General features: G+C 37.1%; 4 protein-coding genes and 1 long non-coding RNA gene across 8 annotated transcripts; 2 read left to right on the top strand and 3 right to left on the bottom strand.

Moving 5' to 3' along the window:
• The first annotated feature begins 103 nt into the window (after nucleotides 1-103).
• Nucleotides 104-3988, top strand: LOC127177580 (RING finger protein 212B-like). 2 transcript variants are annotated; one of them, XM_051129926.1, is made up of 13 exons: nucleotides 104-346; nucleotides 508-614; nucleotides 710-762; nucleotides 2178-2252; nucleotides 2438-2544; nucleotides 2620-2680; nucleotides 2763-2791; nucleotides 2887-2930; nucleotides 3031-3055; nucleotides 3146-3194; nucleotides 3304-3364; nucleotides 3500-3530; nucleotides 3631-3988. In XM_051129926.1, the coding sequence occupies exons 1-13, from the start codon at nucleotides 153-155 to the stop codon at nucleotides 3704-3706; spliced, it is 912 nt and encodes a 303-aa protein (XP_050985883.1). In that variant the 5' UTR covers nucleotides 104-152; the 3' UTR covers nucleotides 3707-3988. The 2 variants fall into 2 exon arrangements, with proteins under 2 accessions (XP_050985883.1, XP_050985890.1); XM_051129933.1 differs by lacking the exon at nucleotides 2178-2252.
• Nucleotides 3989-5006: 1018 nt separating this feature from the next.
• homeza (homeobox and leucine zipper encoding a) lies at nucleotides 5007-9950 on the bottom strand. The gene is made up of 2 exons (XM_051129865.1): nucleotides 9736-9950; nucleotides 5007-7821 (listed from the first exon to the last, which is right to left on the bottom strand). The coding sequence occupies exon 2, from the start codon at nucleotides 7802-7804 to the stop codon at nucleotides 5810-5812; it is 1995 nt and encodes a 664-aa protein (XP_050985822.1). The 5' UTR covers nucleotides 7805-7821; nucleotides 9736-9950; the 3' UTR covers nucleotides 5007-5809.
• Nucleotides 9951-11646: 1696 nt separating this feature from the next.
• dhrs1 (dehydrogenase/reductase (SDR family) member 1) lies at nucleotides 11647-20153 on the bottom strand. 2 transcript variants are annotated; one of them, XM_051129914.1, is made up of 9 exons: nucleotides 20007-20153; nucleotides 13515-13658; nucleotides 13278-13421; nucleotides 13099-13178; nucleotides 12856-12988; nucleotides 12555-12698; nucleotides 12387-12456; nucleotides 12185-12265; nucleotides 11647-12064 (listed from the first exon to the last, which is right to left on the bottom strand). In XM_051129914.1, exons 2-9 carry the CDS (start codon nucleotides 13656-13658, stop codon nucleotides 11928-11930), a joined length of 933 nt encoding a protein of 310 aa, XP_050985871.1. In that variant the 5' UTR covers nucleotides 20007-20153; the 3' UTR covers nucleotides 11647-11927. The 2 variants fall into 2 exon arrangements, with proteins under 2 accessions (XP_050985871.1, XP_050985863.1); XM_051129906.1 differs by lacking the exon at nucleotides 20007-20153 and adding an exon at nucleotides 14277-14425 and having other exon boundaries at nucleotides 13515-13669.
• On the bottom strand, nucleotides 16571-20153 carry LOC127177552 (dehydrogenase/reductase SDR family member 1-like). 2 transcript variants are annotated; one of them, XM_051129890.1, is made up of 9 exons: nucleotides 20007-20153; nucleotides 18744-18887; nucleotides 18507-18650; nucleotides 18301-18380; nucleotides 18015-18147; nucleotides 17696-17839; nucleotides 17522-17600; nucleotides 17068-17148; nucleotides 16571-16956 (listed from the first exon to the last, which is right to left on the bottom strand). In XM_051129890.1, the coding sequence occupies exons 2-9, from the start codon at nucleotides 18885-18887 to the stop codon at nucleotides 16820-16822; spliced, it is 942 nt and encodes a 313-aa protein (XP_050985847.1). In that variant the 5' UTR covers nucleotides 20007-20153; the 3' UTR covers nucleotides 16571-16819. The 2 variants fall into 2 exon arrangements, with proteins under 2 accessions (XP_050985847.1, XP_050985852.1); XM_051129895.1 differs by having other exon boundaries at nucleotides 18744-18905; nucleotides 20007-20145.
• Nucleotides 19275-23099, top strand: LOC127177596 (uncharacterized). Its single transcript, XR_007829250.1, has 5 exons — nucleotides 19275-19399; nucleotides 20260-20310; nucleotides 20449-22171; nucleotides 22261-22313; nucleotides 23054-23099. It is a non-coding gene; the product is annotated as an uncharacterized LOC127177596 (long non-coding RNA).
• The last annotated feature ends 568 nt before the right edge of the window (nucleotides 23100-23667 follow it).

The raw sequence follows: 23667 nt of genomic DNA, 5'->3' as shown, positions 1-23667 counted from the left end.
TAACAGTTATATACATTGGGTTATGATTCTGCCTTAGCCATTTATTATTTTTATTTATTTTTTTGTTGTTAGCTGCCCCCCAAACCATCTGTATTTAGTGTAAAATGCCTAGGTCAGGAAAAAAGATACTTTCTAGTTAAAATATTCTGAAAATGATTCCAACTTTTTGTGCCTTCGACTGTTTCAAAACCGCTTTTATAACTTTACTAAGCTGGCCAAGAGATGGCGCCAAAACAGTTTTCTTCAGGAATTCTCTTACGATTTATGGCGCCATCGACTCACTCGAGGTCAAAAATTTGAAAAAAATTTACTATGCTACTGTAATAACTACAAGTAAATTATTCAGGTAAACAAACCATTCGTAAAAAACGATTGTTTATACTATAAGTATTTCTACCACAGTCGACAATTTGCTAGCGTTCCAAGTTACCGCATGATTAGCATGAAACGTTTTTACAAACGGAGTCATCGTTTAATACTAATTAGTTTGTGTGTGACCTTTTATAGTAGGGAAATGAACTGGTTTCACTGTAACAACTGTTTTGTGAGAGAAGGGAAAACTTTCGTAGTCTCCAGCTGTGGTCATATATTTTGTGAGAACTGCGTAAATACAAGTGAGTAAATTACGCAATATGCTCGTTTTGAGTGGTTTTGGTTTTATTTCCGAGGCTAGTGTGAATCACCAAGTACGTTTAATATCTTCCTAAAGGCCAGTGCCGAGTTTGTCATGCCAGCTGTAACTACCTTCACATTTCTGATCAGGTAAGTCCAACCCGCACTGAGAAACTAGATCATCTTGGCAGCGTTCAGAGAGAATAGTGTTGTTAGAAGGCCTTGCTCCACAGCGGGGCCTGGGTGGTTTAGCCCACCTTGGAAACTATGCTCCTACCCACCCCCAAACTTTACAGCTTACCCTGAGGGTCCTGTTGCACACACTGGATGGAGGTGGGCCTGGTGGTCAAGACCCGTTTGAAATGATAAATATGGTTGTGTTCATACACAGTTTGTTGCAACTGTGAAAGATTAAGGCAGTGAAAATTTCAAGTCAAAATTTAATTTTGAGAACGAGTTCAGTTGGTGTGTGCTGTATAAACAACAGCTGACAATTATCTGTATAAAAAAGAAAAGGTAGGCCTAAATGCAGAGAATCTTTACTGTTAGTGTCTTGAATAATGTCTGTAATGAAAAATGGCAGAAGATAACAGTAATATGCTTATTTTTTCCAAATTGTTTGACTAAAAATTAGATAAAAGTAGGACTAGTTATTAAAACCCTCAATACTAATATTTATATATTTAATATATACACTGCCATTCAAAAGTTTGGAATCAGTAAGATTTTTAATGTTTTTAAAAGAAGGCTTTTCTGCTCATCAAGGCTGTTTATTTGATTAAAATACAGAAAAAACGGTAATATTGTGAAATATTATTACAATTTGATATAGTGGTTTTCTATTTTAATATACTTTAAAGTAGAATTTATTCCTGTGATGCAAAGCTGAATTTTCAGCATCATTACTCCTCAGTGTCACATGATCCTTCAGAAATCATTCTTTGATGAATAAAATGTTTTTAAAAAAGCAGCGTTTATTAAAAATAGAAATCTTTTGTAACATTATACACTACCGTTCAACGTTTGGGGTCAGTAAATATTTTCTTTTTTGTTTGAAAAAAATTAATACTTTTATTCAGCAAGGATGTGTTAAATTAGTGAAGACTTATATTGTTGGAAAAGATTTCTATTTTGAATAAATGCTGTTCTTTTTACCTTTTTATTCATCAAAGAATCCTAAAAAAGTATCACAGGTTCCAAAAAAATATTAAGCACCACAACTGTTTCCAACACTGATAATAAATCAGCATATTAGAATGATTTCTGAAGGATCACATTACACTGAAGACTGGAATACTTTGTATTACAGGAATAAATTATATTTTAAATTATATTAAAATAGAAAACTTTTATTTTAAATTGCAATATTTCATAATATTACGTATTTTCTGAATTTTTGATCAAATAAATGGAAGCATGAGAGATTTCTTTAAAAACATTAAAAATCTTACTGATCACAAACTTTTGAGCTATACTGTATTTATATAAAGGATTATCTTTTGTTAACTATACAAATAATATTTAAACAACCATGTTTCCTACATATTTCTTTCATTTCTTTGAAGATGAAGCCACAAGAAAAGATGTTTTTCAAAGATCCAGTGAAACTCGTTCAGACTCGACTGGAACACATTGCACAGGTCACTTTTTGCTGATCAAATACATTTGTCCCAATTCATTTATAATTGACTGAATTTGTAAGGCCAAAAAAACAAACAAACATTTGCTATGAACTCTGGTACATGAAATCATCATGTCAGAGTGACATTGCGCACTACGCAAACAATTCTGCTATTTATAACTTAAAGAGATGCGATTGTTTCAGATTGCTATTTTTCAGAAAAGGCAAAAGGAGCGAGTCATCACATTCTTAAGAAGCAGGTCCGTGGAACTGGAACGAAAGCTGAAAGAAGTCCGTGATCAGTGTTGCAGGTGTGGCTTAGATTTGAGATGTATTCAATGGCACTTTAAAAAATGGGACTGTTTGTTACTTTTCTTTAATTTAAGGCAAGTTGCTGAGCTGAAACTGGAGAACGAAGAACTAAAGAAGCCGCTTTCTCAGAGGAGGGTGAGAGGTTTTTATTGCATGTCTCATGCTTCCCTTCTAACTTCCCTTTTGGATGATATAGTGTTTTTTTCCGTCCACATAGACATCTCCTGGGAGGTTTTCAATTAATGGGTAAATACAGATAATTGTCTTTGTGAGTGTAGATGTGTGTCATAATATAATATAATGTATACTGTACATATAAAATATGTTCCTTCCATATATAGAGGAACTCCAAGGATGATTCTTCCTGTGGCTGTCACATCACCAGGTAGCAAGTTTCGTAGCTTGATACACAAACTTCACCTCCTAGTTTGAAACACTGAATATTTTGTTCTCATCACATTTGATTTCCCATTCCATTTTCACAGTCACACCTCGCTCTAGAGCTGCCAGGTAGCTTGAATTCTACATTGTGAATTAATTGTACACAGTATATTTGCTTTCCCCCCAAATAATCCAATTAAATTCTGGTTGTTGTGCAAGTTCGGGTGACACTTTGGAGAGGTTTAGACATTCCAGACTCGGCATCACAGTGAGTTAGCTTCTCTACTATATTCTAGTATATAGTTTATTTAGTTTAATATAGTTATCAAGTGGAAATAAGCAATCATCATGCCTATTTTACGTCTAATCTCTTCTAGACACCCCCAGGGTCATCTGTCTCTGTGTCAAGCATGAGTTCAGTACATGAACATAGTTTCAGTAAGTGATGTAATGCTGACATTGTTAATCATATCTCTCTGATATCATTTGACTTCATAAAGTAACAATGCCATCAAAGTGGATACTCTACTGTTTAGACTTATTGTATGCTTATGTTCTCTTTTTATCTTAAAGGGACACCCAGCTCAGTTAACACTCCCACAAGGTAACGTTTTATGCATTTACCAAGACTAAATATTTTAATGTGCCAAATTGAAAGCTTTCACACTAAGCAATTGCACTGTTCATCTTTTCATAATTGGTAGGTCCCAACATACAACCCCAAACAATTTTCAGTTCCAGCTTCTGCCTAGGCCTACACCTCAGTCCCCAAGGCCATAACGAATAATCATTTGCAGCTAATTCAAGTCATTAGAAAACCACTTTACCACTAGACGATGAGTAATCTACTTTGTCCGTAGATCAGTATCAGTAGATACAATTATATTGACATTAATTTATTTGCGTTTTCCTTGGGCTTTCTGTATCACAATTTTGCTCATTTTTTTGAATGGTTATTGTTAGAATTAAAATTACACATATATACAAAATGTCGCTTTCATTTTCCAATGGAAATGTAATTGCAATTAAAAAAGTAACCATTAACTGTGATAATTAAAAATATTTCAACATCAAAATTTCTGTAAGCTAAGCAAGAATGTCAGAAATAAACAAATCAGTCTAACAAAGTGCATTTTCCCCAGTTTATTATAACAGAAAAAGCTGCTTATGAAAGGAATGAGAAAGAGGAACATCTTGAACTTATCAGCATCAATTTTTTGTACTTAATACTATGTTGTAAGGTGAATGATCCACAGCTGTTTTTTTTTTTTTGTTTAGTGATCGTTGTTCCTTGCTTGTCCTGAACAGTTAAACTGGCCAGTTTTTCAGAAAAATCCTTCATTTTGAGATTTTGAGATCCATCTTTTCACACTGAGGACAACTGAGGGACTCATACGCAACTATTACAGATGGTTCAAACACTCACTGATGCTTCAGAAGGAAACACAATGTATTAAAAGCTAGGGGTGTATACTTTTGAACAGAATGAAGATATTTTTCTTATTTTACCTAAATATCATATATATTTTTTCCATTTACTACTGCCCTTCAGAAGCTACAGAACATACTTACATGTTTCCATGAAGACAAAATAAGTTAAATTTACCCTGGTCTTCAAATCTAAAAAGTTTTCACCCTCTGGTGTTTCCTTTTGAAGCATCATTGAGCATTTGAATTCTGTAATAGCTGCATATGAGTTCCTCAGTTGAGCATTTAAACTTTTGAATGGGGTCATTTTTATGGGGTCAGTTCAACTATTATTTTCTTTTGTTGACTATATGTAAATGTCTTTTATGTGAAATATCTTATTCAGGTCAGTACTAAGTAAAACGTAACATGCATTTTGTATGATCCCTCTTATTATGGTAAAATAACATTTTGCAGTAAACTTTTGACTTCAACTGCAAGTGAAATACTGATGAATTTAAACCTCATGTTAATCCTAAATCTGGTTCTACTCAAAATTATCTGAGTGATTTGCAGTTCAAGCCTTTTTTGGTAAATACACCATGAGACATCTTTTGACGAGACATCTTTGACATGTTTGATGTCAAGAGGTTAACAGAACAGAATGCAAATGTGAGTTAAACATAATCAGTCATGTTTTATTTCAATGCACTGTTTTGCCTCCCTGAAACAAATTTACAGACAATAAGGCACAAGATTTTACAAAAACCATGGCTTTTGTTGTCTTTTCACTGCAGTCGAGTAGGGATGTATTCAAATGAAATGTTTATTCACAATGAAGTAGCAAGATGGATCCATAAACCTCTAAGTGCGGAATGTTAAAGAAAGATAGATAATTGTAGGGGAAAATATATAGATATACATATTGGGAAAAACTTAACGTTAATTAGTTTGCAAGGGAATCAGTGTACAGTGCCATATGGATCTTCTGAGTTAAACTAAAAATGTACAAAAACACCCTCGCATTGCTAAAGTTACTGGCCCAAAAACTAAACTACAGTACCTTATAGATAACCAAGCCAAGGTTTCTGAAAAACTAAACAGTTTGAGTATCATATCAGTTTTAAGAAGCAGCAATTAAGGCTCTAAAGGATTACTAACAAAAAAAACAACAACAACACAAACATAGGAAACTGGAGGAACAGCCAGTGTACAGATGACTCCCAGAGCATCAGAGGAACATTACTAAGTATTTGGTAAAGACCAAAAATACATTTTACATTTCAATACTGCCTGCCGTATAACAAATGAACAAATCATGTAGTGTGTGATTAAAAAAAACAAACCTTCACATTGCTATTGTTTTTGTACATAGTGTAAGTGATTTCATACTGTGCCTTGAAAGGAGTTTTGCCTGATTACAGGACTCAGCAGATTAACAGACATGAGCACAAAGAGTTTTCTTTTTTATATTAATCAATCAATAACAGTGACCTCTGTATCCAGTGTTGTACTGTCTTGAGATGCGAACCAGTCTCGGACTTGTTGATAACTCATTTTCGACTTCCGGCAGAGATTGTCAAGGTCTTTCTCTTGGAGTGGTCCCGTCTGTCGATAATACTGCTCCAGTGGACTGAGGTCTACAGAATCCATTGCAGACTTCTGTGTTTTTGGTGTGCTGTTTCCTAGTGACTTACGTTTCCTGTTGCCTTCGCTTCCTGGGGTTCCAATGGTTCCAGTGGCATCGCCAGCAGCCCCTCCACTTTGTAACAATGCTATCTCAGCAAGCACTTGGTCACGTACATCAGCGTGCACCCAGCGTACATGGCCATTTTTTACAGCGTAACGCGTGTCCCCAAACCACTGGATAACATCGGCGCGAGGCAAAGATGTTAGTTCCACTATCTGTGTATATACGTCACTCTTTGGCCATGGGCAGCGCTGAAAGAATTCCTTTAAGACTGCCAGTTGCTCCTTTGTTTTCCTTGGTCGCCCGGCCGCTGTTAATACTGACGAAGGTGAGGTGTTGTCCGAGAGGTTTAGTGAGTTGTTCAAAGCATTTACTTTGACAGGGCGTGCAGATTTCGACGACTTGCCTGAGTGTTTTTTAGATGGGGTGACTGATGGAGAAGAGGAGGAGGAAGTGGGTGCAGCTGGCTCTGGAGGTGTCAAACAACGTCCCTCGCTTTCCTGTTCACTTCCCGGTTCATTATTCTGAATCTCACTTTCCTCCGAACATTTCTCCTCCTCCACTCCTATTGCTCCTTCTTCAAATGCCTCAAGCGTGTTAGACAGGAAAAGCTGGAAAAACTGGGAGTTCTTTGGACGATTCTTTCGTGATCCTTTCACACGAACCTTTTCCTTGCTCTCGTCATCAGCGTGCTCTGTAGTTTGCTTTTTAGCAATGAGAGGAAGAGGCTGAACCTCCTGAGACTGAGATGATAGACTGCAGTTGGGTTCGTTTTTTTCTCCTTGAGTAACGGAGAAGGATGTCATCAGCCCCCTACCATTTCGCAGCTGGTAGCGACTGTCACTAAACCATTTGCGAATCTCATTACGAGTTAGGCCCGTCTCCTCTTGTAGGCGCTGGAGCTCGGTCTCATCAGGCCAATTCTCCTGTAGAAAACTCTTACGCAAAGCAGCTAGCTGGGCTTTGGACTTTTTGTAGCGCCCATGCCGTGGCTGCTCAGATCCAACGGGAGACTCTGTAGAAGTAGGTGGGGTGGCTGCTTGAGGCGTTTCTGGGATTTCCACCGGCTGTCGGTAGTAGTACGAATCTTGAGGAGGTGGGAGAGATGAACGGAAACGGGCAGGAGCAGGAAAGAGCTTTGCTGGTTCTGTGCTTTCAATTTTATGTCTTTTACGAGGCACTTGTGGACTTTGTGCTAGATCTTCTATGTGATCTTCCGTTTCTTTTAAATCCTCAATTTCACTTTTCCTCTTTGCGCTGCTCTCCTTGTGTTCAGTCTCGCTCGTTTGCACTGGTCTAGCCAGCTTGAGCCGCGTTTCTTCGATGTCCTCCGATGCCCAGCTGATTCCATACTTGATGCGTTGCACCATGAACCACACTTTGACTTTATCTAGTGGAAGAGCGCAGACACGGGCAAGGGTGCTGACCTCTTGAGATGTTGGATAGGGGAAGATGTTGAAGGCCTGAACAAGTTCAGGGATACCATCCAGCTCACGTGTTTGATCAGACTGGGTCCACACTAGCTTCAGTCCTTCAGATACCAAAGGAAGACATACTACAGAGTTATTATTAGTGCTAAAGCTTGCTGCAGAACCACCATTGCTTTCTCTCGGTCTGCGATTAGAGGGACTTGCATGTTCCTTTCCGTCAGAATTAAGGTGGTGTGGTGCTTTTTGCTGCCGTGGACTGCTGAGGCTTCCGTCTTGTCTTTTTGTCGCCACCCCTTTTGGAGAGATAACTTTCAAGTCATGGTCGCTGTGCGTCGCCATCAGAGATGTCATACCTCTATTGCTGCAGACTGTAAGAACAACAGAAAGAGAGTCAATTAAGAGTAGGCAATTTCTGCTACAAATTTTTGGTAACAGTTAAAATCCTGTTCGTTGCTTGCAAGCTGTATTTGTGAGGGGTGAAAAGGTTGGAATGCTGGGGGGGGGTGGGCTGTTGCTGATGGGTGCTTGGATGGTGCTTTGGGGAGGGGGTTAATGGGTGGGGTTCCGGTCATTCTTTGCTTGGTCAAATCTACAATAGAATTCGTTCAGATCATTTGCAAGATGCGGCGAAGCTAACCTCAAGAAATCTGACACGATGCCTATCCAGAGACTCAAAGTGACTTACTTGAGAGACCTTTGCCAAACGCCATTCATCAAACTCCCTGAAAGTCATTAAACTGGGACTTTACGGTCAACTCTACAGTCCAGCCATTGACTTTCCTCTCTAAAGTTGAAAGAAGGACAGATGTCACCCCCTTCCCCCTGCCGTTCTCTTCCACACATTAGCCTTTTATTAAAGCCTGTCGTATACTCTACACCAATGCACACCCAACCCCCACTATGGCGGACTTGGGCAAAAGAGAGATGGGGGCCCTGCCCTTCACATCTCCCTTGCCCCTTTCCAGTGCACGTAATGCTCCACTTCCCCCGTTTGCCTAACCCTGTAGAACCGCATAGATGTTCGTTTAACCTTACAACAGATGGCCGAGAGATAGTAAGGAGCCCGTCTTGGTTAAACAAAGGTAACAAAAGTTAGTGCAATTTGTCAAGCTGGTTTGTTTGCAAGTTTTGCAGTTTGCCTGCTCAACACAGCTAATGCTGTTCATCTCATACTGGGTCTGTGCTTAAAATAAAAAGCTTTTATGTTCAAGTTTGTCCTGACTAGGACATCTTAACTACTTATGGTCACCAATTTGTAAATCAGCAATTTTAGCTTTGTGTGGCATCCTATGACTTTAATGAGCCCAAAACAAAGCTGAAATGTGAGCCACAAAATTAAACTTCGCCAATAGTCTACGTGAGCAGTGTTAGGCAATCCTGCTTTGAAAAGCTTTGCCAATATTAGGCAATTTACCACTACACACAATGAGCAGGCAAGTCATCTAAAAAAAAAAAAAAAAGCTGGAGGTGAACTTGACAGGATAAATTCCCGACCGCCTGTGGTGACCTCATTTATCAGATGATGACTTGGAATGACTCGACTAAGCGTAAAGTCCCCTGAAGTCAGAGTAGCTTTTGTTTCACAGGGTTACTAATTGTACATTACTGTTGGATTTACAAATATATTAACTGGAGTGTATATATATATATATATATATATATATGTGTGTGTGTGTGTGTGTGTGTGTGTGTATAGTTACTGATTTATTTTTGTATAATTTCATAGTTCTATCATTCCTATACAATCTATGAAAAAAAAAATACAATTGAAGTTCACACTAAATAAACTTGGTTAGACTTCTTGTAAATTGCGTCAGTGGCCGATGTTTGTCCATGGCCTCTATTATAATCAGCTTATGTGGGGAACTTTTGACGCAGGTCGTAGGATGTGAGATGAGATCACTACAGTACGTGTTCATCCAACAAACAGTAAGCAGGTGTAAGGGCCACCCTAAACCGAAGGCTTTAGCTATAAACAAGGGTTTATGCCATAACAGTTCTCGTTCACCAGCCCTTTTGTGGCGTAGGATCCACTCACGCTTCAGTAACGCACATAAACAAACTCCCGTTGTCCTACTTAACCGCACATTCCCCTTTGAACCTTGTTCAAAACAAATGCTTTAAAAAATGGGAACACTACGCGACGTAAGGCAAAATCGCCTGACTCCTCGCGTGGCTTTAAACACGCAATAACAAGCTTCGAGAGTCTTAATTCCGTCTCGGCTCTGCTTTAAAAAACTTTAAGCTCTATAGTAGTTGAAGTAGGTAAAGAAACAACTCACCGCTTGAATTTCTCTCAAGGCTGTATGTAGAAACGCCACTCCAGCTGGTCCGTATTGTCCGTTGTCGCTTTTGTTCTGGAAATCCCGAAGTGTTTTTCGCCTGTCCGGTCAGACCGAGGCTAGACAGAGAGGATCAGGAAACTCTCGGACCAGCCCCCTCTTTCTCATGCAATGACGGTGCCGTGGCCGTGTAGGTCCAATCCGGGAAGGAGAGTGATGGGAGGAGGAGCACAGCTGAAACTTGGCTCCGTGAATGCACTTCCCATCTGGGATGTGATTACCATGTGAATTGTGCCACATGATAAGTTTCAGGAGTCTGCAGGTAAGGATGCATCTCATTATTCTTGGATCAGACGTGTCAGAGGTAACTTTATGAGAAACTTTATGATATTTGAGTTTAGAAAACAGCAATTTATTGAATATACAGAAACACTAGAGCTGCTTTGCGTAAGGGTCGTGATCACCCTGTCAGAGTTTATTTTGACTATATTATCCATGGCTACCCACCAAATAAATGAAAATACATTAAGTATGAATATACATTAAGTATTGATTTTAATCATTTTAATACAAGAAGGAATATCCACGAAAACCTGTCAAGCTGAATGGTCATTATCCAACTTATTACATGGGTGTTTAACAAGGCACATTAAAAATATTGATTGATTGAGTGAAAGTACTTTAATTAGTGTACTTATAGAGACTGCAGAAACAAAACATGAGAACAACTGTCTAAGTTTTGAGTGGACAATAGAGGGTTTGCACTTGCGTTAGGACTGTCACAAACGATTATTTTTGGTAATCCAGTAATAGGTCGATTATTCTGACGAGTAATCAAATAATTCTAACATGTTTTTGAGGTAATAAAAATATACCTAAGTAAACAACAGCCTTTAACATTACTTAAAATACATATAGGCCTATAATAGCAATGAAGCAATAATAATTGGTTAAAATAAAGTATCAAAAGCAAGTAATCATATTGCTTTATTGAACAAAACTGAAATTACATGATGTATTGTAAACAGTAGAACTAATGTACATTATGCACTGCAGAAGGCAAACTTTACAGCGATCTTAATTACTGTTTAATATTGACTAAACAACATTTAATTTAAATGTCCACTTAATCTTTAATGTTTGTCCATTTCTCTACGACAGATATCCTACAGCCATTGTAATTTCTTGAATATTTGGATATGAAATGTGTAAACTCATTTTAAAATCACGATGAACAGTATTTTTTTCTATAATCGAGTACTCGAATTGAATACAGGAATCGTGGCATCCCTAACTCGCGTCACGATTTGGTCAGTTATCCGGATACGCGGCCATATTGGCGATACTCGGATGTAAACAACAGAATGGATTGCACGGTTAATGTATTACTGAAATTTTTCTGCAGATTTATGGAGAAAAAAAAACACATGGAAGTAGCTAAATCATAAGAGAAGGACTTCGTAAGCAGGAAAGGGTGCAGACAAACTAAAGTTGATACGTGGTAAACATATGTACAAGCAGTATTAATTAAGATATTAGCCTAATATATCACCTACCTGACTGGAAAATTATAAGAACAAACACAAATGTTGTCAAGATTCTTGCCCTGGAAATCCTGGTTCAGTCTTGCGCTGTTCTCCTTTATTTATTATAACTTTTGGTACTCAAAATGTTTTTTTTACTGGTCTGACCGATTAGTACAGTCCAAACCATGACAATAATTGACCATTTTCAGCTGCAGTAATCAGCAAAATATGCAAGTTTCATTCGGTTCAGTGGTGTTGTTTATGTTCAGTGCCTCCAGTATGGCTGACTGATGACGTGAAAACACTCTATTATGCATTGTTGCACGGGTGTGATCAAGCTTTCAAGAGTGACATATCAGTCTATCAAAAATTACAACACAAAAACTTGTAAAATGTCAGTGTTTATTGCAATAACTCGTTTGGTAAGTATACATTCATCTAGAGCAGTATATCAACATACCAGTATATTAATTATTGTGACAATACTAGCATACTAATAAGCTAATATGAATTGTGCATTAAGTGTCTTCTAGACTCAGCTACTAGAATTTTAATCAGTGCTTTACTCATTTGTAAAAATGGACATTATGATCATTTTAGAAACAACATAATTTTTTAAAAATTACAGGATTGCAAAAATAGGCACTGTCTCTTCTCTGAGATATGTTAGAATTTGCCACTGCCAAGACCCAGCATGGAACGAGGCACTCTGATGAATGAAGGAGTGAAGATGGACATCCAGGACATATAAGGTACCTGGGAAAGTATAAACTTCAGAGACGTGTAGTCCACTACACTGCGACCTGAAACAACAAGGAGCACATAAAACCTGGGTTAGGATTCATTTTGTACCATCTACATTTAATTATCTTTAATCATAACTGGAAACACTAATACAAATGCATAATCATTTGTCATTGTACCATCAACATCCTTGAGTCCATAGCGGCGAGCGAGGTCACAGGTCATCAACACTTGCCCAGTCATCGACATCAGACTTTTATCTGTTTGTTACCAAGAAGCAGAAAGTAACACGTCAGCAGGAGCCTCCAAACAATTCATTTTTCACCAATTACAAACCCTGTTAACTTGACTACTGATTCAGTGTTTAAAAAAAAATCCAACCTTTGGCCAGCTCAACTATGCATCGTCCACTAAGCTCTGTCGTCTCACCATTAATGAACACTTCCTTGAACTGAGAAAGACAGATATTTAGGAATATTTAGGAAGATGTGTTTTATTGCTTTCCATGAACTTAAAAAAAGCTAGGTTAGGACAAATACAAAGGCTTACTTTTGGATCAAAACCTGGAGGAGCCTCACCCTGAGACATATACTGATTAATTAACTCAGTCTGAACTGCCCCTGGCCAGAGGCTTACAGAAACCACACCTCTCTTCTTCAGCTCTATTGCCATGTCCGCTGCCATTCTGTCACACTAAAGAAAGGTTGAACATAAATGCTTAGAGAATAATGAAGGAATTGTACACAAAATACCAAAAAATGGATGTGCAACTGAAATAATTAATCTTTTAATTATGATACACTAAAAATAACCTTAAATATAGAATCAGTAATGCTGTTTACAGACTCACCGCAGCTTTGCCGACCCCATAAGGTACATTAAAGATATAGCGCATACCACCCATGGATGATATGAACACAATCAAACCCTTGCCCTGAGCCACCATCATCCGTGCAGCATACACTGAGCAGAAATAGTGACCTCTGTGAAAACAGTGATCATGATTTCTCATATGGCTCTGGAAGGCCAAAGGAAATTTAAAATAAATGACAAAAAGTCTTATATTGGAGTCACCTCCAAATTTATACTGTACCTGAGTCCGGTGTTATTGATGGTGTCCCAAATATCAGGATCCACCTCCCAGAACTTCTTGTTCATGTTGTCGAAAATAGCCTAATACACAGAAAAAAACTACAATGGTAAAACAGTTGTTTTATGAAACATTCAAAAGTAAAAATAATGAAAATGCATAAAAATCTAGCCGTGACTGACCTGCACACCCGCATAGGCATTATTCACTAATAAGTCAAGTCTGCCATTTTGCTCACGCTGGACACGTTCGAACAGCTCCTTAATTTCATCCTCTTTAGATGAGTCACAGATCACTGGGATACACCGGCCTCCTCTCTCTGTCACCTGTCATTATGAAAATAAAAGAAGCATGAAACCAACATCACCTTCTCTAAGCTGAGGATTATTAATGGTATAATCAGAAGTCAGTTTCCACACCTCAGCTGCTGCTTGCTTCAAAGTTTTCTCTTGTCGACCAGTGATGTACACGGTAGCGCCAGCCTCAGATAACTGAAGGGCGATACCTCTTCCGATTCCTCTGGAAGCACCAGTCACCACACAGATCCACTCTGATAGTGCCATCTGACAATGTTCTGTTTATAAAATTATTTCACAGCATCAGTATAAACAGTCCACAGCTCAATGAATCACTGAATCAAAGGAAAAAAAACTGGCCAGATATGAGTCAATCCATTTGGTTTTTTTCCCTTTGGGTTTTATTTATAGCATTTTATTATATATATAAACGGAGTAATGTGCTAAGCCAGGACGTCAGAGACACGCGATGACGTAATTACGTAATGACGTAAAGAACCACTGAATCGTTTTGTAATCGGTTCTTTAAAACGAACTGTTCCTACAGAACCGATTCGCGAAAACGAGTCCCTAGCAAGCGAATAGTAAGAAATAGAAGCCTGTCACCCTGTGGTCACATTTATCCTTTGCAACCTTCTTCACAACTACATTTAATAGGCCAGGAGTAAGTGTTAATACATCATCACAATTATTTACCTCAGTGTTATGCGGATGGAAACGTAAAGCGGAATAATTTGTAACGTTACTTATCGTGTGACACATTCAACTTGTTTCATATCCGTATTTGTAATGGATAGATGATATTATTGCCTTATGATAGTATGTAAAACCTGCTAACGATAGTCATTTAACTAAGTGTTGTATTTATGTAAACGCAAAACGTACCTGGTCAACGTTGCGGTTAAACCTGCGATAATTGTCTCTTGCCTAGACTTGAAATCTCCAACAGGCAAAGTGTGGTGAAACAAACTGATGCATATAACGTGCAGATAAGACAGTCATGTTTATGGCATCCTCCCATTCCCGTAAAACGTCTAATATAACGCCATGCGTTTTGCAAACGTAAACAGTGCTTTTAAAACGTATTTAAATCACACTCCCAACGAACATGTGTACACTAATGCTGTTCATTTCACATCACAGAGTAGAAAATCCATTACCTTGTTAAAACAGGTTAACCCTCCCTCTGTTCTGAAACTATACTTCTGCTGTTTAATGGACTAAACTGTTCATGAGTGAGGATCTGCAATATTTATACAAGCAATTTGATCACAATGTGATTCCATTTTTCCTTATATGTAGGCATTTCTCATTGGTCTTTTTATTTAAGGTACTTCTATTTTTATTGAGAGGCAGAGAAAGAGCTGTTTCAAGAGCAGGTACTACTTTTGATGAAGAACTTACTTCACAAACAATGTAGGTGGTAGTAGTCTTCCTTGTACGTTTCGCTTACTATTTTTCAAATACTACATGTACTGAGTTTCACATGCTGTGTAGTAGAGAAATGTGCATATTCAGACGCAGTGAGTGGACCAGGATGTGAACACTGCAAAAACCCAGGTTTCCTCATCATCGCAATACATATTTGATGACATTGGTCATTTCATTACATTAAAATGATAACATGGATCTACAGCAATCACTTCACTCAATAGCGGTAATCACTGAATTGTATAGTCACTGCATTTACCCAGCAGAGCTTGGGTTTATGATTGTAGGGCACTTGGGCACCGAAGGACCTTGGCTGCAATGACATATTGTGTACTTTGCCATTCATCAATCCAGATAACCTCTGTGCTAAATCTACTTTGAGGCCTCTTTGTCAACACTGCTTCATGTTAACATTATTAGAGAATTAAAAACTAAAGTCCAAAACTTGCCACCACACCCAAGGCCTCGGCATTTCCATTTTAAATAGTTTGTAGCATCACATAGTCTCCCAGTAACCCCTTCCTGGTGTTTTTAAGGTGCACAGTACACACTGTTGGATATTAGTTAATCGATGCACAAAGTGATAGAGGTCTAATTTCAGTAATAAAAAAAAAACAAAAACTAAGCAGTAAACCGTGTTCAGAAAAACATTTATTGGTCTGTTCAGTGACAAGCATCATCATATGAGCCAATTAACTGGCAGAGGCCTCACTGTCATATATCTTGTGGTTATAGTATACACCAAATAATCAGTTTATGAGCTTAAAACAAGCTATTCATTAATAACTTGTTATAGCCAAACCTTCAACACAAAGTTTATTTTTAAAATCAAGAAAGTCTTTGAATACATCTACATCACTAGCTGATAACACTGGTGACTTGCTTGATCGAAACAACTTTATGTATTACATTTTATATAACATTTCAATATAAATTAAAAGATTTGATCTGAAACTAATTTTTAGTACTATTTGACCTCAAAATGATAAAATATTTCAGATTTCAGTGTTATAGGCAGGTTTTGCATTTCTTTTCCATTTTTGGAAGTATGTTTTTGGTTAACTGTTGATGAATTTGCATTGCAAATAAAATTGACAATGTCATTGACATTTGCCACGCACAAAACTACCAAGCTATCAACAAGCTCAGGACTGGGTGTGCCCTATACCCATATTTTCCTCTTTTGCAATGAAGATCACTGTCAGTGTTACGAAAACTCAGTGAAATTTGTTGTGATACAAATAGTAAGAACTCCAAAACTCTCTGTCCCTGGGTCGTTATTCTTGTCAAGTCTTGTCTTCACATAAGCTCATATAAGGAGTCTATCATTGTGTTCATCCAGCATGAGATGTCCCAGTAAATAACCAAGTAAATGTGAGAGTTGGGCAATAACAGGCTGGTGTGCTTTTCGTATATAAAGCACGCAAGCTCATGAGCTCCAGTGTTACTGAGAGATTACTTTCACACACAGTAATGGGGTGGATAGAGAATCTCCTGATTTGCATTGCTTTGATTGTTCTGTCTGTCTCCTTTCTGACAAGAGAAGTAATGATTGTATAACATGATATTTTGATTGTGATTTAGGTCTTGTGGATGCAGCCTGACCTACCAGTAATGAAAAAGACTCTCAGATTGTGGTAGGTTTCATGTGCATCTGGTTAAACAGACATGCTTTTTTCATGATTTCTCACTGTAATATAATTTTAGATATGATTTTAGTACTTGAATGAATATACTGGTAAAATCTGTAAATGTTATGCATTTATTTGATTTAAAAAATGTAAAAACAGCAATACTGTGAAATATTATTACAGTTTAGAATAAATTATTTCTATGAGTTATGACAACAATAATCTTCTGATGAATTAGAAGGAAGTGTCTCTGCAGTGTTAATCAGCACTTCTTAGTAAAAATAAACATAAACAAAACTTGTTTTTTCTTTTTCCCAGAAATGATAGGATTATTAAAAATAGACACAGCGTCTGCACTGAGACATGTTAGAATTTGCCACTGCCAAGACTCAGCATGAAACGAGGCACTCTGATGAATGAAGGAGTGAATACGGACAGCCAGGACATATAGGGTATCTGGGAAATGAGGAACTTCAAAGAGGTGAAGTCCACTACACTGCGACCTGAAATGACAAGGAGCACATAAAAACCCTGTGTATGATTTTATTGTTATAATATCTACACCAAAGTATCTTTGATCATAACTATTGCTGCATAAACATTTGTCGTCATACCATCAACATCCTTGAGTCCATAGCGGCGAGCGAGGTCACAGGTCATCAACACTTGCCCAGTCATTGATTTCAGACTTTTATCTGTTTGTCACCAAGAAGCAGAAAGTAACAAGTCAGCAAGAGGCTCCAAACTATTTAGAATAATTCATAACCATGTTAACTTTAAATGGATAGTTCGCCTGAAAATGATCATTTTCTCGTCATTTACCTGGCCTTATATTGTTCCAAACCTGTATGAATTACTTCCTTCTGTTAAACAAAAGAATATACTAGTAGAAATGCTGGTAGCTGCAGCTGCAGTTTGATCACCAAAATATCTTCTTTTGTGTTCAATAGAAGAAAAAAAAAAAAAAAAAAAAAGGTTTGGAACAGCTTCAGGGTGAGTAAATGACAAAATGTTAATTTTTGGGTGAACTATCCCTTTAACTACTGATTCAGTCTTAAAAAACCCTACCTTTGGCCAGCTCAACTATGCATCGTCCACTAAGCTCTGTCGTCTCACCCATTCTGAGCGCTTCCTTGAGAAAAGCAAACTGAGAAAGGCAAATTGTGGACAAATATTTAGCGAAATATGTTTGTTATATCACACCTGTTCTCCAGCAATGCTGGGACAAATAAAAAGGCTTACTTTTGCATCAAAACCTGGAGGAGCCTCACCACCAGATATATACTGACTAACTAACTCAGTCTGAACTAGCCCTGGCCAGAGGCTTACAGAAACCACTCCTCTCTTCTTCAGCTCTATTGCCATGTCCGCTGCCATTCTGTCACACTAAAGAAAAAAAAAGTTGGAGCATAAATGAACAATGAAGAATCATGAAAATATAGTCTACAAACAAAAAAATGGAAGTGGCATTCTGTGCAAGTGAATTAATCTATCTTTCAAATATGATATACTAAAAAAAGACTTCACATACAGATCAGTAATGCTGTGTGCATGGACTCACCGCAGCTTTCCCGACCCCATAGGCTACATTAAAGAAATAGCGTATACCACCCATGGATGATATGAACACAATCAAACCCTTGCCCTGAGCCACCATCATCCGTGCAGCATACACTGAGCAGAAATAATGACCTCTGTGAAAACAGTGATCATGATTTCTCATATGGCTCTGGAAGGCCAAAGGAAATTAAAAAATAATGACAAGAAGTCTTAAAGTTATGTATTTATATATCTCTGCATAATATTTAATTATGCCATTTGGTGTCACCTCCAGATTTGTACTGTACCTGAGTCCTGTGTTATTGATGGTGTCCCAAATATCTGGATCCACCTCCCAGAATTTCTTGTTCATGTTATCCATAATAGCCTAACACACAGACATAAACACAACAACAGTAAAACAGTTATTTTATGAAACATTCAAAAGTAAAAATAATTCAAATCAAATATGCAGAAAATCTGCATATTTGTTCTGTAATTAGCCATGACTGACCTGCACACCCGCATAGGCGTTATTCACTAATAAGTCAAGTCTGCCATTTTGCTCACGCTGGACACGTTCAAACAGCTCCTTAATTTCATCCTCTTTAGATGAGTCACAGATCACTGGGATACACCGGCCTCCTCTCTCTGTCACCTGTCATTATGAAAATAAAAGAAGCATGAAACCAACATCACCTTCTCTAAGCTGAGGATTATTAATGGTATAATCAGAAGTCAGTTTCCACACCTCAGCTGCTGCTTGCTTCAAAGTTTTCTCTTGTCGACCAGTGATGTACACGGTAGCGCCAGCCTCAGATAACTGAAGGGCGATACCTCTTCCGATTCCTCTGGAAGCACCAGTCACCACACAGATCCACTCTGATAGTGCCATCTGACAAACAAACACAAACTGATGCCGGGAATAGCAATGTCAGATCTTTAGAATTAGATCATTGAATTAGCTCACACTCAGTTTAAAAAAACGACCCAAGGAGTTCTTGAGTCAACTGACTCACTGATTGATTAATTTTGAAATCAGCTCTTTACAACAAACCATAAGCACTCACAGAAAACCACACGTTATCATTATTATAATGCTTGGTTTTATGTAAACAGAAGCATGCTTAATGGAGTGAGATATGCTGTTAATTTGGTATATAAGAATATACTTGGTTGATAATGTGTTTGCTAAAATACCAATTCACAGAGCCCCTAATAGGTGATGGGAAAAAGCCTGTCACCGTGTTTTCACATATCCACTGCAACCTAATATAATGTACGCTGAAGATTTGACTATCGCATAAAACACTTGCGAATACAGCAGCGTTTCCATCCCAAGGGTCGTCACTTCATGGGAAACTGGCGTAGAGTATCAATAATAAAAATTAAAGTTAATGGAACCTGGTAAGTGTGGCTCTTGATTTCTCTGCATAGTCTAATAAGTGACTTGAGCCTCAGAAAGCGCAGACAAAACACAATAACAAACGCTGGCATGTTGTCTTGCGTTCAGAGGCGGATCCGTGATGTTTGGTACCGCAATCATGTGAGACAGTTCAGTGTGGTAATTATGCCAAATCATTTTGATTACCGACTGCGACTCAGAATGACTAAAAACAACATTTAAGAGGGTGTGCGATGAGACTGATGCTTGGGTTAGTCCAGTTACCCAATCACATCATCTACCCAATCGCATAAGAAATTTATAATTAATTTACTTTAGAATCTATGTGCATTTCCCAAAATTCGCATAAAAGTAGATGTGTAGATACACGGCCAATCACGTTTAACTGGGCCGAAATTAAAGTTATGCAACTGTGACGCATCATTGCCAAAGCGTCTTGAAGATAGAAACGTAAACTTGAATATCTTGTCCTGCTCGTTTTGAATCTTCGATCTCGACATTTTCGTGTATAATGTGACGGACAGAAGATATCATATAAAAATGATACATATTCAGCGACCTTCATTTAGGCTTCATGTTGTATTTATGTAAACGCAACACATGGGCTACCTGATAAACGCTGCGGTTAAATCTCCAATGAACTGTAAATGTCTGTCAGGAACTCTTGGATAGACTTAAAATCAGGAAACAACAGGCAAAGTTTGGTAAAATGAACTGCTATGTGTCGCGCAGATAAGACAGTCCTGTGGCTATCCGCCTATTCCCGTAATACGTCTAATATAAAGACAAAGCGTTTTGTAAACGTGCTTATCTAAACCTGAAATCACCCACCCCTAACCCCTTTCTACTTGTTTAACTTCAGGCTATATCACACAAAGCATAATATCCAGGACCTTGGTTGGTTTACAGCAAGGTAACTCTTCCTCTGTTCTGCCAACTGTATGGCTGTTTAATGGGCTAATCTGGATTGAGGGTCTGCACCGGTTTTTATCAAATATTATTCCACTTTTCCCTATATGATGGCTTTTCTCATTGGTCTTTCTCTTTTCAGTTACTTCTTCCAGGTTTTTTTGCCAGACAAAGAGAGACGAGCTGTGTCTGAAATAACACACTGCCAGAGTAGGCACTACGTGTGACAAAGAATGAACTTCGTGACCATTCAAAGTGTCATCTGGGTACTTTTTGTCTACTGTTTTTTGAATAATATGTGTTCAGATATACTACTCTTCTGGAGTACTGTTTGTAACATACTGTGTAGTAGAAAAGTGGACATACTCAGATGCAGTGAGTGGAACAGGATGTGAACACAACAAAAACCCAGGTCCCCTCAACAGCACAATGTATCTAATGACAATTGTCAATTTCATTGCATTAAAATGTCAGAATGGCCCTACAGAAGCATCACTTCCCAAATAGTGGTAATCATTGACTTGTTTAGTCACTACATTTACCTAGCAGAGCTTTGGTTTATGATTATTGGACACTTGGACACCAAATAATCTTGGTCACGATGACATATTGTGTATTTTTCCATTCATCAATCTAAATAATCTATAAAAACTAAGCGGTAGACTGTCTTTAGAGATGTGAATTGCTCTTTGGTGACGGTCATCATTATAGCCAGTTTTTGAACTTGTTTACTGATAGCTTTTCATAGCCAAACCTTAAATGAAAAGGTATAGTTTTAAAGCAGAGAAAGCCTTTGAATACATTTTCATCACCAGCTAAAACTTTGGTGATTTGCATGATGATTTTTTTATTGCAACTTTAATAATACCAAATAGTGAATGCTCCAATGTTCTAAAATATTAAACATCTTAATATAAACTAAAATATTTGATATAAAATGAACATTTTGAGTAGAATTTAATGTCAAAATGACATTTCAGATTTTAGTAGTTCTGTATAGGTTCTGCATTTTCTTCCATTTTTGGAAACAAGTTTTTGTTCAACTGTTGATGAATTAGCATTACAAATAAAGTGACCATGTCATTGACATTTACAAAATCACCCTGTTATCAACAAGCTCAAGGCTGGGTGTGCCTTATACGCATATTTTCCTCTTTTGCAATATGAATTATTTTTGCAATGAAGATTACTGTCAGTATTACCACAATGAGATAAAAATTTATTCTAGTACAAGTAGTAAGTATACTGAATAGTTTTTAAAATCATATTTTTTATGCCCGAACTTTGTGGCTTATACATGTCATATGCTGGGGGTCTTCTTATTTGAATTAAAAATTTTTAGCAACAGTAGTGAGAAATGAAACAGCTTTAACTGTTTTATAAATGTATAAACATGTGCTGGCAGTGATGGCAATGTAATTGCCAGCTGAATTACTTTATCTTGGTGGCATATTTTAAACAGCAGAATAAAAATGCATGTACATGATCAACACATGTAAGATGTAGTGTCAATGCAGATTACAAATAACAAAAGGCAAACATTTGTATCAGTTGGTCCAGTACCCTCTCTTTGACCCTGGATCAAAAAAAGAGATCAAAATTAGATCAAATAAAGAGTTAGAACTACACTAGATAAGTCAGTATATCATTGTGTTCTTCCGGCATGAGGTGTAAAAGTAACTAGTAAAAGTTAGAGTTGGGCAATAACGTGCTGGTCTGCTTTTCATATATAAAGCACACAAGCTCATGAGCTTCAGTGTGCTCCTGTGAGATTGCTTTCACACACACAGTAATGGGGCGGAAAGAGAATCTCCTGATTTGCTCTTTCTTTGCATCAGTTTACCTGCTGACACAGACTGAATGTGGTAAGAGCAGCATTGCTTTGATTGTTCTGTCTGTCTCCTTGAGGAGAAAAGGAATGATTGTATAACATGATATTCTGATTGTGATTTAGTCCCTGTGGATGCAGCCTCAGCTAGGAGTGATGAAAAAGATGCTCAAGTTTTGGTAGGTTTCATGTACATTTCATGTACGCTGCAGTAGGCTTCCAACATGTTTTTTTTTTTAAAGATATGACTTCTTGTAGTCATACTATGATTTAAAAAACTGTACTTTTTATAGTCTTTTATTCTTACCAAGGCTGTTTTTATTTGATTAAAAATACAGTAAAAGTAATACTTTGAAATATTATTACAATTTAAGATAACTGTTTTTGTGTTTTAAAATGTAATTTATTCCTATGATGACAGCATTGAATTTTCAGCAACGATTACTTGGGTTTTCAGTGTCATGCGATCAATTAGAAATCATTCTAATATGCTGATTTGATGCTCAAGAAACATTTCTTATTATTATCAATGTCAGCACTTCCTGCTTAGTATTTTTTTGTTTTGTGGAAACAGTGATACTTTTCTTCAGTTATCTTTAATTTATAAAAAAAAAAACAGTATTAATTTGAAATAGAAATCTTGTAGTGTTTAAATATCTTATTAATAGATCAATTTATTAATGCATCCTTGCTAAGCAAAAATATAAATTTCTTTCAAAACCATTACTTGACTTTTAAATAGTAGTTTACGTGAGAAGTTTAACTTGTGTTTCTAAAACAAAACTGTGCAGCTTTGATAAATTATGCTAAATAATTCTATTATTATCATTATTATTTCTATATTTATAACGTAATGTCTTTCACACTGCAGAAACTCAGTGTGAACAATTTCTAAAGTGAACTTTTTCACACATTTTAGGCTTTCTGGGATTTCACAAGAGAAAGAAGAGCCATAGAGGTGTGTTTTAACGCTGCATTTTCATTTTGCATGCACTTTTAATATACGTAATGTGATTTTTAACATTTTTTATTATCTTTCTGTTATCTTCTAAGGACTGTTCAGGTATGTGAATTATGTTTTTCTTAAATCTGTTTTATTTAGAACCATTTCATTGAGATATTAAACACAGTTTAACAATTTATAGATTAGATTCTGATATGAAAATGTGGGGTTTCAACTTCAACCCGTTCTACCATAGCTTGGGGTTTACATCTTTGTAAAACATTGTACAACTTATTAAAAAAGTAAAAAAAGTATTAAAAAAGTATTGTTCTGTCAGAGCCAACACCCTAATTTTTAGAGTGCCAACATACAGCACCATTGCGTTCTGAGTTCGAATCCCAGCTCGTGGATCTTTCCCGATCCAACCCCTTTCTCTCTCTGTCCCACTTTGCTTCCTGTCATACCTACAGTGTCCTATCTAAATAAAGGCATAAAACGCCAAAATACATTTTTAAAAAAAGTATTGGTCTTATGAATATTTTTATTTAATAAAAATCTCAGGCACAATGATCAGATCATTTATACTTCTT

The sequence above is a fragment of the Labeo rohita genome, chromosome 2 (assembly GCF_022985175.1).
Source record: "Labeo rohita strain BAU-BD-2019 chromosome 2, IGBB_LRoh.1.0, whole genome shotgun sequence".
Classification (NCBI taxonomy): Eukaryota; Metazoa; Chordata; class Actinopteri; order Cypriniformes; family Cyprinidae; genus Labeo; species Labeo rohita.
The sequence above is the reverse complement of the archived record's forward strand: the minus strand, read 5'-3'. Positions and strand labels throughout refer to the sequence as shown.

Excerpts from the sequence above, each read along its gene's own strand:
- LOC127177580 (XM_051129926.1), top strand. The coding sequence starts at position 153 with ATGATTCCAACTTTTTGTGCCTTCGACTGTTTCAAAACCGCTTTTATA. Across the intron at positions 3,056-3,145 it reads CCTCGCTCTAGAGCTGCCAG|TTCGGGTGACACTTTGGAGA; the intron begins GTAGCTTGAATT and ends TTGTTGTGCAAG. Across the intron at positions 3,365-3,499 it reads AGTACATGAACATAGTTTCA|GGACACCCAGCTCAGTTAAC; the intron begins GTAAGTGATGTA and ends TTTATCTTAAAG.
- homeza (XM_051129865.1), bottom strand. The coding sequence starts at position 7,804 with ATGACATCTCTGATGGCGACGCACAGCGACCATGACTTGAAAGTTATC.
- dhrs1 (XM_051129914.1), bottom strand. The coding sequence starts at position 13,658 with ATGGCACTATCAGAGTGGATCTGTGTGGTGACTGGTGCTTCCAGAGGA. Across the intron at positions 13,179-13,277 it reads ATGCCTATGCGGGTGTGCAG|GCTATTTTCGACAACATGAA; the intron begins GTCAGTCACGGC and ends TCTGTGTATTAG. Across the intron at positions 12,699-12,855 it reads ATGGGGTCGGCAAAGCTGCG|TGTGACAGAATGGCAGCGGA; the intron begins GTGAGTCTGTAA and ends ACCTTTCTTTAG.
- LOC127177552 (XM_051129890.1), bottom strand. The coding sequence starts at position 18,887 with ATGGCACTATCAGAGTGGATCTGTGTGGTGACTGGTGCTTCCAGAGGA. Across the intron at positions 17,601-17,695 it reads CTCCAGGTTTTGATGCAAAA|TTTGCTTTTCTCAAGGAAGC; the intron begins GTAAGCCTTTTT and ends TGCCTTTCTCAG. Across the intron at positions 17,149-17,521 it reads CATAGTTGAGCTGGCCAAAG|ATAAAAGTCTGAAATCAATG; the intron begins GTAGGGTTTTTT and ends GGTGACAAACAG.